The 16290-nt window shown below is 41.8% G+C and overlaps 1 protein-coding gene across 3 annotated transcripts; it reads right to left on the bottom strand.

Annotated features, from left to right (window-relative positions):
* Positions 1–6200: 6200 nt before the first annotated feature.
* Positions 6201–15941, bottom strand: LOC103651494 (cleavage and polyadenylation specificity factor subunit 3-II). 3 transcript variants are annotated; one of them, XM_008677136.3, is made up of 13 exons: positions 15363–15941; positions 15095–15281; positions 14913–14985; positions 10854–10971; positions 10673–10746; positions 10409–10545; positions 9430–9493; positions 9085–9150; positions 8851–8920; positions 8668–8772; positions 8198–8339; positions 7978–8071; positions 6201–6870 (listed from the first exon to the last, which is right to left on the bottom strand). In XM_008677136.3, exons 1-13 carry the CDS (start codon positions 15385–15387, stop codon positions 6349–6351), a joined length of 1677 nt encoding a protein of 558 aa, XP_008675358.1. In that variant the 5' UTR covers positions 15388–15941; the 3' UTR covers positions 6201–6348. The 3 variants fall into 3 exon arrangements, with proteins under 3 accessions (XP_008675358.1, XP_020406140.1, XP_008675359.1); XM_020550551.2 differs by having other exon boundaries at positions 6246–6704; XM_008677137.4 differs by having other exon boundaries at positions 6311–7156.
* Positions 15942–16290: the final 349 nt, after the last annotated feature.

Genomic DNA, 16290 nt, shown 5'->3' on the forward strand with positions numbered 1-16290 from the left:
GGATAGTTTACATGGGTATTGTTGTAAGCCGTCGCAATGCACGGGCAACCGACTAGTGATTATTAAGGATGAACATGGAGGACCACATTGTAGCACCAACCATAACCCCCGAAGCACTAACGGGCTTTGCATCCATCCTTTAATGTGAGGATGCATTCTATGCTAGTTTAGTCCATGATCAGCTCCAAAATAATTTAATAAAACATATCTAGAAGAAAACTAGATTTTATTTTTATAAATAATGTATTTTTATTTTTATGAATTATGTTATTTTTATTTTCTTAACTATGTGCTAGATAAATTTTTATTTTCAATAAAAACGTTATCTTTCATTTTAAATAAAAGTCTGTAACAGAAAAATGTTATGCATTAGAGCGCTACAGTAGATATGCTCAAAAGTTTTTCCCTAAGTTCCAATCCTAAAATAGCATGGCAATTCAACAATATAAAGACTTGAAATTAATTGCTCAAATGTAAATGATTAATATAAAAAGAAAGGATTAGGAATGTCTCGATGTTTTGCTAAGGTATTGAAGAGTAGGCAGTCCCCAATAGTACTCGTTGGAGCTCTCATGTAAGGTTGTCGCTTTCCCTTGATCACTGCAAGGACCAAGTGCTCTCTGTGAGTTGGTTGTTCAGCATGGTAAACCATTCACAATAGTATACACCCTTAAGTTGGGTCACCCATAATCTATCTAAGTGATCATCGAACTCCTGAGCCACCAAGTCATAATAAATACTAACTCTCACTTGATCAGTCCAACTTTAATGGGGGTGGTGAATGCACACAAGCTACTCTTAGTGCACTAATAAGGTCGATAATCAAGTAATTATTAGTTCTAAAGTCCATCACTAGGCAAAGGCGCTTACTCTAAAATGGGTTCCTATAGCAGTTGAAATGGGCAAGAGATCTTACATGGTCGAGTTGGGGTATAAATAACCCCAAGAAAAGGAACTAGTTATACCTCCACTCAGCCTAGTCGGGTGCACTGGACATGCCTAGTGCTCACCACTCTCTGCACCGGACATGTACTACACCAGACATGCACGATGCTTTCCCATTGGCTAATTTGGAAACTAGGGTATCTAGTGCTCACACTGGACACATCTGGTAACTATAGCACTCAAGTACGCTGTTGTAAACATCTCTGAGTATCCTATTCGATGTCACATCAGACACGCCCAATGAGTATTTGGCCTCTAAAATATATTTACAACCTCTTTGTTTACCATGTCCAGTGCCATGTATGGTGGTACACTAGACATGTTTGGTGAATACATTGTATCTGAAACCAGATCTACAAGCTCTTTAGGTACCCTATCCAATGCATCATGTCTTTTGCACACCAGACAAAACAATGCTACACTCATTTTCAATAGAGTACACTCATGTCTAGTGGCCCATATCTGATGTCCATTGGACACATCCGGTGTTACTATAACACTGCCAAGTCACTTGTTTCAGTCACTTTTTGAGTTAGGTTTTATTTCAAACGTCTCAAGGCTCTCAGGGGTTTATGTAGCACTAGTTTTCACAAGTGTGGATCACCACTCCTAGGTAGACTTGCCTATGGTAAGCTACCTATTTCATGCCTCCCTTTATAGTATGGATAAAAGAAAAATAAATGCCTATCAATCTCCAAGGTGTCAAACAACTTCATTGACACTTATAGCTAGTTGATCTTTAACCTTATTTTCCATCAATAGAGGTCAATAGAGGCACAGATACCACTTAAGTTCAATCATTCTCCATTATTATGACCTCATACAAAATACAAGTTAGTCATAATAATTTTATGTTGTCATTAATCACCAAGATTAAAGTAGGGACCTAGATGACTTCAATAGGAACCCATTCTACCATAGTAGGTTGCTTTGTTGACCTAGTTTGTCCTTCCCTTGTGCTCATGTTTGCCCCGAGGAAGTTATATGGCAAGTCACCTTTTACTGTCCGCTGACGCCCGAGTAAGCATTGAGCGCATGACATGTGATAGATCTGCTTTGTCTAGTGTCTTATTAGAAGATTGGATCCACATGCATGCCTCTCTAGGCCTATGGGCTACGATGGACTATAAGGCCTCTGTTAGCACCCAAGGAAGGTTTTACCCTCGAAAACTAACGATACACCTTCCAAAAGATCTACATAGAAGAAGAAAAACTCAAGTGAGGGTCCAATTGATGTTAGCCACATGTCCTATGGGCCCCATGTCCTTAGGGGTTTGCTCGACTCGAGTTAAGGGCCCTGATTTTGAGGGTGGACTTCTAGGGCTCTCCCAGTATCACAGGTGACCATTAGGATGGAAGACAAGAGTCTCAAGTCCTTCTAGACATAGGCATCTAGGGCAATAGGGTTGTCCTAGTCTCCCAGTTCCTCTTGGACCTCTGAGGTCCCTGGTCTTGGTTCCCTCTTGGTCTCTAGAGCCCTTCACATGGGAAGTCAAACTCCTCACTCAGCCAAATACAAGATCACCTGTAGACTACGGTATACAACTAGGACTAGCCATGGAGACTCAATCGCCCTAGGGAGTACGACCCCTAAGCCATGTTCATCTCTACTCAAGACAGCCACATGATACTAATGGCTAGGATATTACTCTCGTCCATTATATTAAATGTGATGGACAATATTATGGTCAAGAAGGTGCATTATAGCCACAACAAAGGGCAGCAGGCTTACCCGAGATCATTGTGTGGTGTCTAGCATTGTCTCTATAGCAATGCCTAAATGTGTTAATGTACTTGCAAACATTATAAGGTACAAAATGCTACACTCTTTACCAACTACATCGTACCCAACGGTGTGGACTCTGGAATCTGCCACTGCAGCATGATGTGCCACCAGTATGACTCAACATCTATGACAAGATAGAGGTAGTTGAGCCTCTGCTGGATAAGGCCCACTACCCAGTAGGCATGTGTCAACTTAGGTTGCCTCCAACAGCTCCCCTATCACATCCCCTATTTCAAACTTCACTCTGCAAATAGTGTCAAACTATGTCATCTATAGTGTCGTGTCCCCTATTTTACATGATCCACCAAAGACAGCCTTATCCTCCCTATGCTATAAAGGGAGGGTACAGCAAAGTAGAAAGAACCTTTTCACTTTCAGGCTTCATTCTGACTTCTAGATTAAAGGATACACAAAGGCGAACTAAACACTAATTAGGCTAGAACTCTCACTAGAACCAAAAGGAAAGGGAGAGATAGGCAGCCATCTGCTCAGCTGATACATGAGCTTATAGTCTTCTTCCCTTTGGTGTTCATCACACAAAGAGGATGTAGGGTATTACACATTTGCGACCTAAATATCTATAAATTACTCATGTGCTGGTAGCTAGGTAGTACCCAGGATTAGTGTGCCTCTAGCCTATGTCCCTTGCGCTATCTTCCAACTCTCTCGGGTACATACAATATCTTGGTGCCTTTACGAGACGATAAATATCATCTTTATAGTTCGAGACACTATGCATATGCTACAAATTACATGTTAAAAGAGCTATTAAACATAATATGCATATAAAATAGGTGACATATGTTCATATATATTCTCAAATTGCAGGTACCCGTTGGATACCCGTTGATAAAATTTGATAATCGGCCTTAGTTGTGTCTTTGTAGTTGTAGGTGACCGACCCTAGCACTACCTGCGGGTGAGTTTTCATACTTATGCCTACACCTATCACATATGGAAACCACATGAAAGATTGTCATTGAAAGGGAAATGGTCTCAAACCATTTCCTATATTATTTTTTGTGTTTGATGACCATCACAACCATATGTACTAACTAGTTTGACAATTCTTTGATTCACATGTTCATAAGATCAATCTTAAAGTTTCTAAGCCAGAAATAGCTCAAATCCAGCCAAAAAGGGGGGAGATCTTAGAATATATGAACTAGCAATAGTTATATACTTTGGATAAGTTCTAAGTACCCCTAGAAACATATTTGATACACCTAAAGTGGTTGGATAGCTCAGTTTCAACAAATCACTCTTCCAGAGATAGTTTGAGCCAAAATAGCAATATGAGTTAGAGAGATTAAAATGTCCAAGTGTGGTGACTTAGACTAGTTAGACTGCCATTGGATATGTTTGTCTAAGTCATAGGAACATCCTCAAGACCAGCCAAATTCATTTGAATAAGAATTAGACAAGTTTGCAAAATTTAGTATGTGGTCTGGCGCACTGGACCGGTCTGGTGGTGCACCGGATCGCGTACATAGAGAAGGTCGAGACTTGGTTTTAACCAATGGGCATATCCGACTGGTCTGATGGTGCACTAGACCATCTATGTAGAGAAGATGTAATCTAGACAATCGGGTGGCGGAAGACTGGACCGCTCCAAGTTTCAACGGCCATCTACTGACGTGGCACTGACATGGAGGGTCCGGTGTGCCACCGGACCAGTTATTATGCCAACCACCCGTTAGAACGGTAACCTGCCAAGTCAGGCGTCAAAGGGTCTAGTGGTTCATCGGACCAGTACTGTAGGGGTCCGGTGCACCATAAATACACACCAACCAGCATAGTAAAGACACAAAAGCTACACCAAACATCCATACATTCATTACAACATCTCCTAAGCATTCAAAGCCTCACAAGCGCCGCATTTGATCGATTTGAGTTAGAGAGACTTAGTGCCCCGTGTTTCTTGAGTGTTGCAAGTTCTTGTGTTCTTGTTTTTTGTTTTCATTCTCTCTCGCATCCCCATTCTCACACTTGTAAAGCTAGCAAGAGACACCTAAGTGTGTGGTGATCCATGCGAGGCCTAAGTGATCCTCAAGATTGATAAGAACACTCAACCAGTTTAAGTGACCATTTGGGAGAGAGAATGGGTCAATAGAGACCCGTCCTTAGTGGACTCCTCAATTGGGAGTAGGTTCTTCAGAACCGAAACTCGGGAAACAAATCGCTCCTCTCTCTCTCTCTCTCTCTCTCTAGTTCTCTTGCTTGCGCTTGATTCTATATCAACTAAGTTGCTCTCAAAATAATTCCGTAATCATTTCAGCAACTTGTGCAAGAACTCTCTCTCTCACACACTCTGATTGTCCTTATTCCCATTCTAACGCTCTAACTGAGGTTGAAGTTTGTGTTTAAAGTCATAAATTTTAGATTTTGCCTATTCACCCTCTCTAGGCGACTTTCAGCCATCCCTAGGTAGGTAGTACCAAATAAGAGAGAAGAATTTGAAACAATTTTAGAGAACTAAGTGTGTAGGTTGAGAGAACCAAGTGTGCAATTTAGGTGACTACAAAACTCATAGTAAGTTTAGAAAGTTGTGTTTACAACTTATAGAACAAGTTCAATACCACCAAGTACAATTGACAAATTATTCAGTGCAAATCCTTTAAAATATATATTTAAAGATTTTCAAAAAATGAAACTTTACATATCCATAGTACATAGTCATATATAAAGATGTACACTTGGTTCAAACATGTTTTTATAAAATTTCATATAGAAACACGACTTCCCCATGCATGACTTTTTTAGCCCAAGCCTTTATTTATTGAGGGGACAACAAAATTCCTAGGATTTTGTCCTCTAGTGCATATGCACTACAAATTTGCCATTTTATATATAATATTTTAGATTGGATTTCAATCTTAAAATTTAAGATTATATACATCCATAGGTACATTATAAATGTGCACGATTTTAATTTTTTAGAAACTTATAAGTATATTTGTATACGGTTTTCACCATTCCAGTGAGTAGATAATTTGCACTAAATAGTTTTCTAGTAAAATTTACTCTTATCTTCAAAGGCACAAAGAAATCGAGCCTACGGAGGTACCAAATTTGGTAACACTCCACCTCAAAAGGAGTAACGCTATCTCCGTCTCAAAAAAGTGATATTATAGGATTCGTGAATCGTGATAGTCAATTTTTTAAAAAATAAATAAATTTATATAAAATATTAGCAACATTTATATCTTTCAACAAGTTTATTATAAAAATATATTCAGTAACTCATCTAATATTATTAATTATACGCCATAAGTTTAATATTTTTATACATATCTTATTATACTTAGAAATATTGACTTATGAAGCGATAGAATGCCACCCTGGGCGATAGAACGACACCGAGTTGAGGCTGTCTCTGACAGCTGGCCTATCTCTTCTTTTATTTCAAATTTCACTATACAAACAGAATAACAAATCCCTATTTTATGCGATAGTAGCTCTCTAGATATTGTATAACTTGGTAACTCCCAAGGACCTTAAAGAGACTTGTCAGTAATAGTGCTGAAGTGGTGTAGGACATTACTCGCATTTTTGGGAAAGAAAGGTGAAACAGTAATCAGCCAAAATTATGGCAATGTACATTTATATTGTTCCATTCATTTCCCATCGTTATCTAAATCCGCTGCCTTAGCCCGCTGCAACTCGGATTCAACAGCAGCTACAATTCTGGAGACCATTGGTTCAAACTGGACAAGATGCCGACCCATGCCCAGCACCTCAAGGAGCTCATCCTCACAAAGAATTTTCGGAGACTTGTGTTTCTGCATCAGAAGAACGCCCTCCCCCGCCGCCTCATCACTGCCAATCTCTTCTGACAAACCTGTACCATAAATCAGGTTCCGCTTGTGCAGGCTACGTTTACCTTGCTCCACAGCACAGCCTGTAATGAACCTTTCTGTAGCACTCATTTTAAGGTTCTGGGTTGTCGGAATGGAGACGGATTCATTATTCCCTGGGTAGTAGCAAGGCATCCCCAATTCAGATTCGATCCTCTCCTTAAGAAAAGCCATCTGAGGCTTTTCACCATGAACGAGAATTACATTTTTGGGTGACAGGAATTCTGTCAGATCCATAATCCCTTTGGAGTCTGTATGAGGACTGAATGCTAGCTGATGGATCTGGTAAAATAAGGGGGGGGGGGGGGGGGGGGGGGGCAAAAAAACTCAGTATGAGGGGGCAAAAAATATCAAAAATGAAAAGTGCAATGGTTGGAGTAAATCTAGGGTGTGTTTTGTTGCAATGATGGGATAGGACGATCCCTTATATAAGGTTGTTTGATTCAAGGTCAGGGTTGAAATAGAACCATCCCAATGCCGTCGTCCTCAGCTGCCTGTCAGAACTAGACAGAGAGAGGGGATGCCGGGAGACATGGCTGTCCAAGTTGTCCCGCAATCAAACACACCCCTAGAGTGCCAAAAGGGACAACCGAAGTGTAATATGTTAGACACTGACAGCAGCATTCTGTCAGGAACTTCAAACATCATGATTAACCTCACAGAAAGCTCCAATTCCTAGACTACACGTTTCATATGGAGCGCTATTATGTTGAGTGCAAACATTCATATATAAAACTCGACCTGCGAGGGGTAAGACAGCCCCCGGGCATAGAATTAAGAAGAAGACCTTCTCACACAGGTCGAGAAAACCCCCGAACCCCTGCCCCACCCATACACAGCGGCATCGAAGCCCATGTGAGAACGACCACGACCGGGGCTGAGCCTTAGACCTGTGCTTTGGCATGGGACAAACGAGGGGATTTTTTTAACCACAGCCTGAAATTCGCTCCCACGGGGAGTCGAACCCAGGACCTGAGGAGTGCTACTCAGACCACCTAACCAACTCAGCTAGAGGCCCTTTCGCGCAAACATTCATATATGCATCATGAATGGTAATGAGTAGATTAAGATAAAGTATAAAATGTGCAAAACAGGGAGGGGACTAGGAAAGCTCCTCAATACATACAGACATACTACTCACAAAAAACTGAGAGACAGAAACAAAAACGACCACAGCCAGCCAACTGCAATAGACAACTAAGGGCCTCGAGTAAGCACCCATGCAGAACGATAAGTGGGGATTGATATGGATCGAATTTAAAAGCCAGACTTCAACAGTGTTTAAAACACTAGTGATTTACATGGCTTCCCCCTGGTTGACCATGTTCTTGTCATTATTATTTAAAGTTGTACATTTTTTGCAAGATATGAAATGACGTGAAAATCGACCTGACATCTGACATCAATATGAGTGTCCTCGTAATCAACCCTTGTAGGTTTCCCACACATCAACTTATGACCAATGGTTCCAGAAACACAATATCTGTGCGGGAAAAATAGAAAGGTGGCATCAGAATAATTGTAGAGTAAAGGGTTTGGTAAAGCTTGTCTACATGCAAGTAATTTAAAAGATTGAAAAATGGAAAAACAAGAAAGATAAAGAATATACCCTGGAAGTGTAACCAGATTCTTCTCTGATGGTGCCCATTTTTTAAACGCCTCAAGGGAAAATCCCCCAGTAATCATACCAGGTGTTGCAAAAAGTACACAGGGACCAGGGTTGTTAATGAAGGAACGTTCAAAGTGGCAAACTGAAATGTGAAAAATGTTGTCTCTGTTATTCCAATATTTGCAAATAAAAGACAGAACACCTCATACCTCAACTGTGGTTACCCATAAAAAGTGAAATAGCAACAATTATTATCAAAAATATGATTAAATAAACAAATATTTCAATAATAAAGAAACAAAAAATCAATTGGTGACATACAGTTACAAATAATAGGGAAAAAAGGGATAACTTGGAGGGTTGGTTAGTTAAAAATCTACAGAATATTTAGATTTTCAACTCAATCATATGAAATTTATCTTCATTCAAAGTAGGATTGGACAATTAGCTTTTAAAGAACTGAACCATACCATGCTTGAAGTCAAATGGATTATGCACTGTATGGCTGTCCTTGATCTTTTGACTAGTCCACCCAATCAACATTTTGTAGTACACATTAGCTTGAATGGTTAAACCTATAGCACAAATAATCAAAGATAACTTCACATGCAGCAGAAAGTACAAGGTTTCAACTTTCAAGAGACCACGCATACCAGCTGAAAAATAAATAGGAACTTTCAAGCCCATCCTCTCCCAATAGTCATCCAGTAACATACATAGTTCCTGAAATACAAGCGTCACAAATAGATACTCAAATTATGAAACCTTTGAACAGTGTGCCCTCGGAATGGTACTTCTCAGGGAAACTTGCTCATTTAAGTCATATATAGTTATCACACTTAACCATCACTTTGTCTCATAAAGTAGAATTAAGAGAACTACAATACCTGAGCTCTTCCCAGAGCAAACGTTGGAATTAGAACTTTACCTCCACCAGAAACACATTTATGTACCTAGAGGAAACATATACTCAGTTATGCTTTGGAAGTAAAATCAACTGTGTACACTTCAGAAGATTGGTTTAATACAGTCAGAGTGCATCTTCTTGGACGAAAACATCAGGAATAAAAAATATAGATACACTTAGTGAACTGTGTTGTGTGCCCAAATAATATTGAGCACATAGGATCCAAAACCTAGAAAATAGAGTAGTACACCATCGGAAAAGCATTGATTACGAAAATCTACAAATATATACACTGCAGGCTGCAGCAAAGTTCAGATTTTCATACCGCTTTTAAAAACTCCCTCTCTCGGGCAGGCTTTGAGTCACGTATAGATTTAGCATATGTGGACCTGAATAAAAAAGTAGTTAATTGGTTATGTATACAGGGAAAAAATCATTTGCAACAATTGATGCTCTTAATTCAAATATAACAGTGAAAAGTTAGGAAGCCACTACAACTATGGCACTATGCAACAAAGGCAGGTTGGTTGATTATCGCAGCATTATAAACTAGTAGATTCAACTGAGTAGCAAGTGTAATAACAAATTATATAGGTAATTTACAACCATAACTCAAACAATATTCAGGAGAACAAAGATTGGCTAACAACAGGAGCTGAGCAAAGGTCCACAGGTGGTCAGGAAAATATTCCCAAAATCTGATATCAACTAAGACGATCACACAATGATAAGTCAAATAGGTAAAACATGCCCTTTAGTCCCTGCTGTTATGCAGAGCAAGCACTGCAGCAGGCTCTCCAAGAAGAGCAGTGCAGGCATGGCATGAGCACAGCAGTAACACGCCTGAGACTGCAGCAAGCCGGCAACAGCTGCTTGACAAGTGGCAAGGTCTTCCGTTTCAGTTGGTTTGGAGTTTTGGTCAGTTTATTAGTCAGTTCCAGGATTGCTTTGACTTGTTAGTGGTTGATTTGTTAGTGCTTGGAAGCAGGAGATTGTTGAACTTGGTGTTTATCAACTGAGCAGATGTAATCGGTGGGACTTAGGCAACAAAATAATCTCTCTCCCTCCCTCACTATTCCCAAATATAGGGTGCCAAGGTGAATATGATTGACCCTCTACAGAATGACTATTGACTGCCATATACATAGCCGGGGTCCTCCTCTGCCCCATAAAACCTGTGCTGCGAAACCATAAGAAATAACCTATGGATATAATGTGGCATAAATCACAACAACACTAGATTGAAAATCCAAGTAAAGGCAACCGCAAAACAGAAATGTTTATAGTTTGAGGTTAGACCATACTCTGTTATCAATACATCCAACTTCAGACGATCAATCTGTGCGGCCCCAAGATGTCTATCTGGTGTCATATTGTAATCCCCAGTGTATACCATAGCAGCATCCCCAACTTTTGCATAAATCATGGCAGCCCCTATAACCTTGAGATTGACAATGGTTTTACTAGATTAGAAAGTAGAGAGCTAAATCAATACTTAAATGCAAAGTATTTAAAGAACACTGAGCAGAATGTTGAATGAAAATTGAAAAACAGTGTAAGAAACTTACATGTCCAGCATAATAGGCACGGATCACAAGGTCTTTATCTACTTGAACAGTCTGCTTCAAGTCCATTGGTGTGACTGAAAGATCAAGTATTACAAGAGGATTATGATACAAACTTACTTTTGCACCAGCATCAGTGTCTAAGTAGACAGGTACTAGAAGTTTCAAACTGAACTAACATTACCTTTCTTCATACACCTAAGAATATCTTCGTAGCTATATTGCTTTTCCTCACCTCTCTGACCCATCGTTACTTTCCGATAATCCTCGAGCATAAATGGAGCTAAAGCCTTTGTTGGATACTGCTTGAGGTAACATGACATAAGTTATGGAATGACCATCAATCATCAGACATATAGATGCTTCATATAAGAAGTGGGGAGACCAAGGAAGATAGCAGCACAAGCATATAAGCTAATAATGCAAGACCATTCCGCCCAAGCATACTTCTTGGATCAGAAGCAGGACAATCCCAACTTTAAACAACCCAATCAATCCAGGATTTACTTGAAGCCAAGTTTAGATAACAATAAGCACATTCTATATATCTCTACTACTTCAAAAGTATGCAGTAACTCAGATCCTACCCCACTTCGCTCACCCTCTACTTTATTGTCCCAGCGATCGTGAGTTCGCGACCACCTGCTCTGTTTTTTTTTCTCAGCATCCAATTTTTTACCACCTATACCTCTCTCTCCCGTGCCCCAACCCCCAATCTGCCAGCCTGCCATCCTGAGCCGCCATTCTAGCTGATTTGTCTGCATCACACTGCCACCAAACAGACTGTCCATGCAGCCGATCCATCCACAGCATCTTCTCATTCGACAATTACTGCATTGTGTCAACCCCACTGGACCACCACCGCACACATCCTCCTCCGCAAGCATTAAGGTGCTTGTTGCATATGACTTCCATGCAACAGATCCACTACCCATCTACCCATGGTTTTAAAGGCGGGAAGGTGGAACTAGGCGTTCAGCCACCGCCTGGACACCTAGGCGAATTAGGCGACAGCCTAGGCGACACCATACAAGCCAACTAATATTGAAGAGACCAGGAGAGAATTAAAGCAGGGACCGGGGGATTGAAGCAGGGACCAAGGGGAGATTGAAGCAGGGGCCAGCAGAGATTGAAGCAGGGGCCAGCGGAGATTGAAGCAGGGGAGGACGACCTCGAAGGCAGGACCACGCTCGCAATGGTGATTGGTGACGCGCCCACTCCGGGTGCCTGTTGCCGTGCCTGCGCCGGCCACCATTTGTTGTGCCTGCGCCGGCCACCATTTGTTGTGCCCGCGTTGGCACCCTATGTCGTGGCCGCGCCGGCCGCACTATGCCACGCCTGTGTCCGATGCCGCACACGCGCCCGCCTTGACATCGTGCCATGCCCGTCTGGATGTCGTGCCCACACCGTTGCCGGTCCTCAGGGACACGAAGCAGCCAGGGATCATACGAAGAGTGCCACGTCGTCGGTCCTCAGTGCCTCTCTCTCTCTCTCTTCTCCTCCCTAATCTATCCCTTCCTTATCTATTCCTTCCTTTCTCTTCCCGCACGCATGCAAGGCAACACGCGCCAAAAGGGGCAGGCCCCTCGCCCAGGTTTTTGGGGCTTCAGGCGCCCGCCAGGCGGTCAAATGCGACGCCCAGCACGCCAAGGTGGATGCCCTGTCAATCTGGGGCAAGGCAACGCCGACTCTCAGTCTTTTTTGGTGTCTGGACGCCTGGGCGATGCTTTTTAACACTGCCTCTACCACACAGCTGTCATCCCTCCCTTCATGCTCCGATAAGGCACAGCCATGTACGCAAACAAGTGCTGCCCTGCTCACCAACCCTTTCATTGAGTTGTACCACTCTGCGGACCTGATCAACCACCCCCTGTTCACAGCCCTGCCTCCCACTATTTCACTCAATCTCCTCATGTTAATCACCTAATGCAGAAACCCTGACCTCTTGATGGCCCAATACAGAATGAAGGGACATGAATAGGAAGGGAAGTGTTGTGATGGGCATTCACAGAAGTAAGGCAGGCCTGCAATCCTCCGCATTCATTTCATACATTATTCTCTCCATATTGAGTGTCGTTTGATTTAATTATTGCCTTCAATCAAGTTATAGTTTCTTGCTCCTCGATGGATAAATGAAGAGTAATAAGGCAGGATCTAGCACTTGCTGCCAAGACGGTTAAGAGACCACCATTTTCCCTGCGAAGGAAGGCCATATATGTGTTTTCTTCTTTGTTTTCCTGGCCCACTCCTAATAGTTTGCTTCCCATCAGACCATAGAAGAGTCATGCTGCGTGATTTGAATTTGAGGCCTTAGTGATTGATGCGAATCTGTTTGTCTAATTTAGATGCAGCCAAGAGCCCAAGAGTTAGTTTTTCAGAGTTAGTTTCTCGCTATAGATATTGTGCCTTTAATTAGAGTTGGTTTGATATGTTTTTTCAGATTTCTCTGCCTTTAAATGATTTCAAATGTTGTGCAGAGCATGTTTAGCCAATTTAGAAGACAATCAGGTGCAAAAAAATAGTTTTTTTTCTATGGATTAAATTCAACTGCATCAAAATTGCTTCATTATATTCATGGTTATGGAATATTTGGTTCTTCATATATCCGTATATGTAGATGCAGATATATACCATAGTTCTTGAAAATACACGGTTCTGGACATAGTCTTAGATATGTAGATGGAGTTATACACATACATACGATTCCCAAGCTTCTCTTCCTAAAAGTAGGTATCAGTTGCTTGGTCAGAGAAATATAGTCGTGGTGCCAGGGGGTTGATGCATTCTTCCTTGACAGATTTATAGTGCAGTCAGTTCTATGCAATTGGTAATAACAAAAATACAGCACTTCCCAGATACTAGGGCTGTACTCTACCCTTACTATCCAGCCCAAATGATATATACCCATTGATATGGCAATGTTGGCCATATGATTTCGCAGGTGATTTTGTAACTGGGTTTTGATATCACACATTTGTAAGTTTTGAGTGATTGTTTGAATGTACCATTCTAGCTTCTAGGTTAAAAATAAAGTCAATGCAATTGAATGCCATGAAGGAGATGTGAGTTTGGAAGGTTAGGTAGTGCCAGAAAGGATATCTTTCGTATTTATGATCAATGTTACAGAGAGACGGGGATATTGATGAAGATATCAACCATAGAATCAAAGCAGGTGGATGAAGTGGTAACAAGCATTTGGCGTTCTATATGACAAGAGGGTACCACCGAAGCTAGAAGACAAGTTTTATAGGACGGCAATTAGACTTGCTATGTTGTATGGTGTAGAACGTTGGCCTAAAAAGACAATATATTCAACGGATAAGTGTTGCAAAAATATGTATATTGCGTTGGATTTATGGCTATATAAGAAGGGATCGAGTCCAAGAGAATGATATACGTGATAGGCTAGGGGTGGCACCAATTGAATAAAAGTTTGTCCAACATCGGTTGAGATGGTTTGGATATGTCCAACGAAAACCTCCAGAAACACCAGTACATAGTAGGATTCTAAGGCACGATAGCAATGGAAAGATAGGTAGGAGAAGGCCAAAGTTTATATGGGAGGAGACAGTAAAATGAGACTTGAAAAAATGAAATATACCAAAGATTTAACCTTGAATAGGAGTGCATGGAAAACGGCTATCTATGTATCTAAACCTTGACTTGTGGTTTATGTTGAATTTCAACTCTAGCCTACCACAACTTGCTTGTTGTTAAATTGAACACCATCCAGACTCAACTGGAGCACAAAACTTCAGCATGCCTTGATCCGAAACTAGCTTGGTGCCTTAGTTTCATGCCCGAGTATGGCTCAGTCAATTTCAATGTGCTCCAGGAAGTTACTCAGATATTGCAAAGGGTGACTATGCTTGCATATTGCATTTTTACACTTACAGCTGATTTCATCTAAGAGACATGTCTTTGCGTTTGCTAAACCCAAGATTCATTCTACTATGATGGGCTTTAAATTAACCTGGATTTATGGTTTCTATGGCTTACAACGCTTTCTGGATCAATTTTGAACTCAACATGCTACTAGATTTTGTGCTTCACCATTAATTGTAATTTCCTATTGGCAAGTAACTTATGATTTTGTGACCATGAAAATAATTATGAAGATTTTATATACACAAGGTTATAAAGAATTTGCAATTGGGGGTTAAATTTTCGTGAAGCAACTTTTGTTAATACAATTTTCGTTGGCCATAGTAACACAAACAATAATCATGTGTTCATAGCTCACCGTCATGTAGATGGGGCCGTGGTAGCCGCAAACCTCGGTGAAGTAGGGCAGTGCCCCGATATGATCCATGTGGCTGCACAGCACAAGCTTCCTCAGCCCCCAACCAAACGCGAGAATCTGAAGAAAATTGCCAGCATAAAAAGAAAAAGGATGAAAAGCTAAAATGTTTATCTGCAACGCACAAATGCGTGATGACCACGCAGGAGATAGCGGTGGTGAAGTCGGGCGCCCCCCAGGCAGCGAGCGCGCGCGCAAAGTCCGGGTAGTGGCGGTCGTCGTGGTAGCCCATGTGCATGCCGCAGTCGAACATGACGCGCTTCCCGCCGATGGTCACCACCACGCAGCTCTTACCCACCTCCTGCCCCGCCCCTGCAATCACCAGCGCTAGCATGGTTGTAACCGAGCAGTGCGTTCGAAAAAGGGTGAAAAGAGGAGCGCGCTGCCGCGTACCTAGCACGAGGCACTCGATTGCCATTGGTGAAAATCCACGCCTAGAGCCACACTCTAAACGCTTTAGCAACCCATAAAGAGCTCCAACCCATACCGGAGCCGAGGTAATTTGACCACGCTTCAATTGGGAGTCAACAACTCAGGCACACACAACGCCGGAGGAAAGCTCAGCGCCGGAGGGGCCTGAGCCGCTCAGAGACGCTCCGCGCCGCCTTATCCTCCCTCAAAGAAGCTCTCTCGGGCGCCGCCGCCTTTCTCGAGAGGAGGAACCGGTGGCAGGCGTCGGACCGCACGAGCCGGCGACGGAAAAGATGGACAAGGGCCGCGTGGGGCGCGAGACGGAGAGGGCGGGGACAGGGCGGCTAGGACGGCGGCGGGCCCGCGAGACCGCGGCGACGGAGAATGGCGGCGCACAAGTCGACTCGAGGATGAAGTAGGGTGGCAGGCCGGGGTTTTTTTCCCCAACCAAGATCAAGATCGAAGGGAATTTAAGTTTTCAAACCAGTGAAAAATTTAGGATTGTATCATTAACAAAGTAGGTTTCGTTACTTTGGCACCGATCGAAAGGGCCTCACTCAAATGTCATTATAAAACTTGGTACAAAAGCTACAATGTCATTTCATCTTTTAATAAAATAAAAAATAAATAAGAGATAATGAGAGACTATTTGCTCGTAGCCTTCTTCTGTGACGCTGCCAGAGATGAAAACGAACGAAAAAAACTCTCTCATATTTATATTCCTGTATTTTATCATCGGAAATAGTCGGCAACAGAAATGGAAGGGGGTAAACGGAATGGGAGCAAAAATATTAAGTAGAAACTCGTAATTTATTACAAGCATACATGATATTAATGACTGACTAGCAGTGTAATAACATGAAACAAATAGATATAGAGAGACAATATTTCATTGTTGTTTGGGTGTTAA

Source organism: Zea mays, chromosome 3, assembly GCF_902167145.1.
Source record: "Zea mays cultivar B73 chromosome 3, Zm-B73-REFERENCE-NAM-5.0, whole genome shotgun sequence".
NCBI classification, from domain to species: Eukaryota; Viridiplantae; Streptophyta; class Magnoliopsida; order Poales; family Poaceae; genus Zea; species Zea mays.

Coding starts and splice junctions, on each gene's coding strand:
- LOC103651494 (XM_008677136.3), bottom strand. CDS start 15,387: ATGGCAATCGAGTGCCTCGTGCTAG. Junction 8,340..8,667: donor TCCATTTGACTTCAAGCATG/GTATGGTTCAGT, acceptor TTCACATTTCAG/TTTGCCACTTTGAACGTTCC. Junction 8,072..8,197: donor AATCTGGTTACACTTCCAGG/GTATATTCTTTA, acceptor TTTCCCGCACAG/ATATTGTGTTTCTGGAACCA.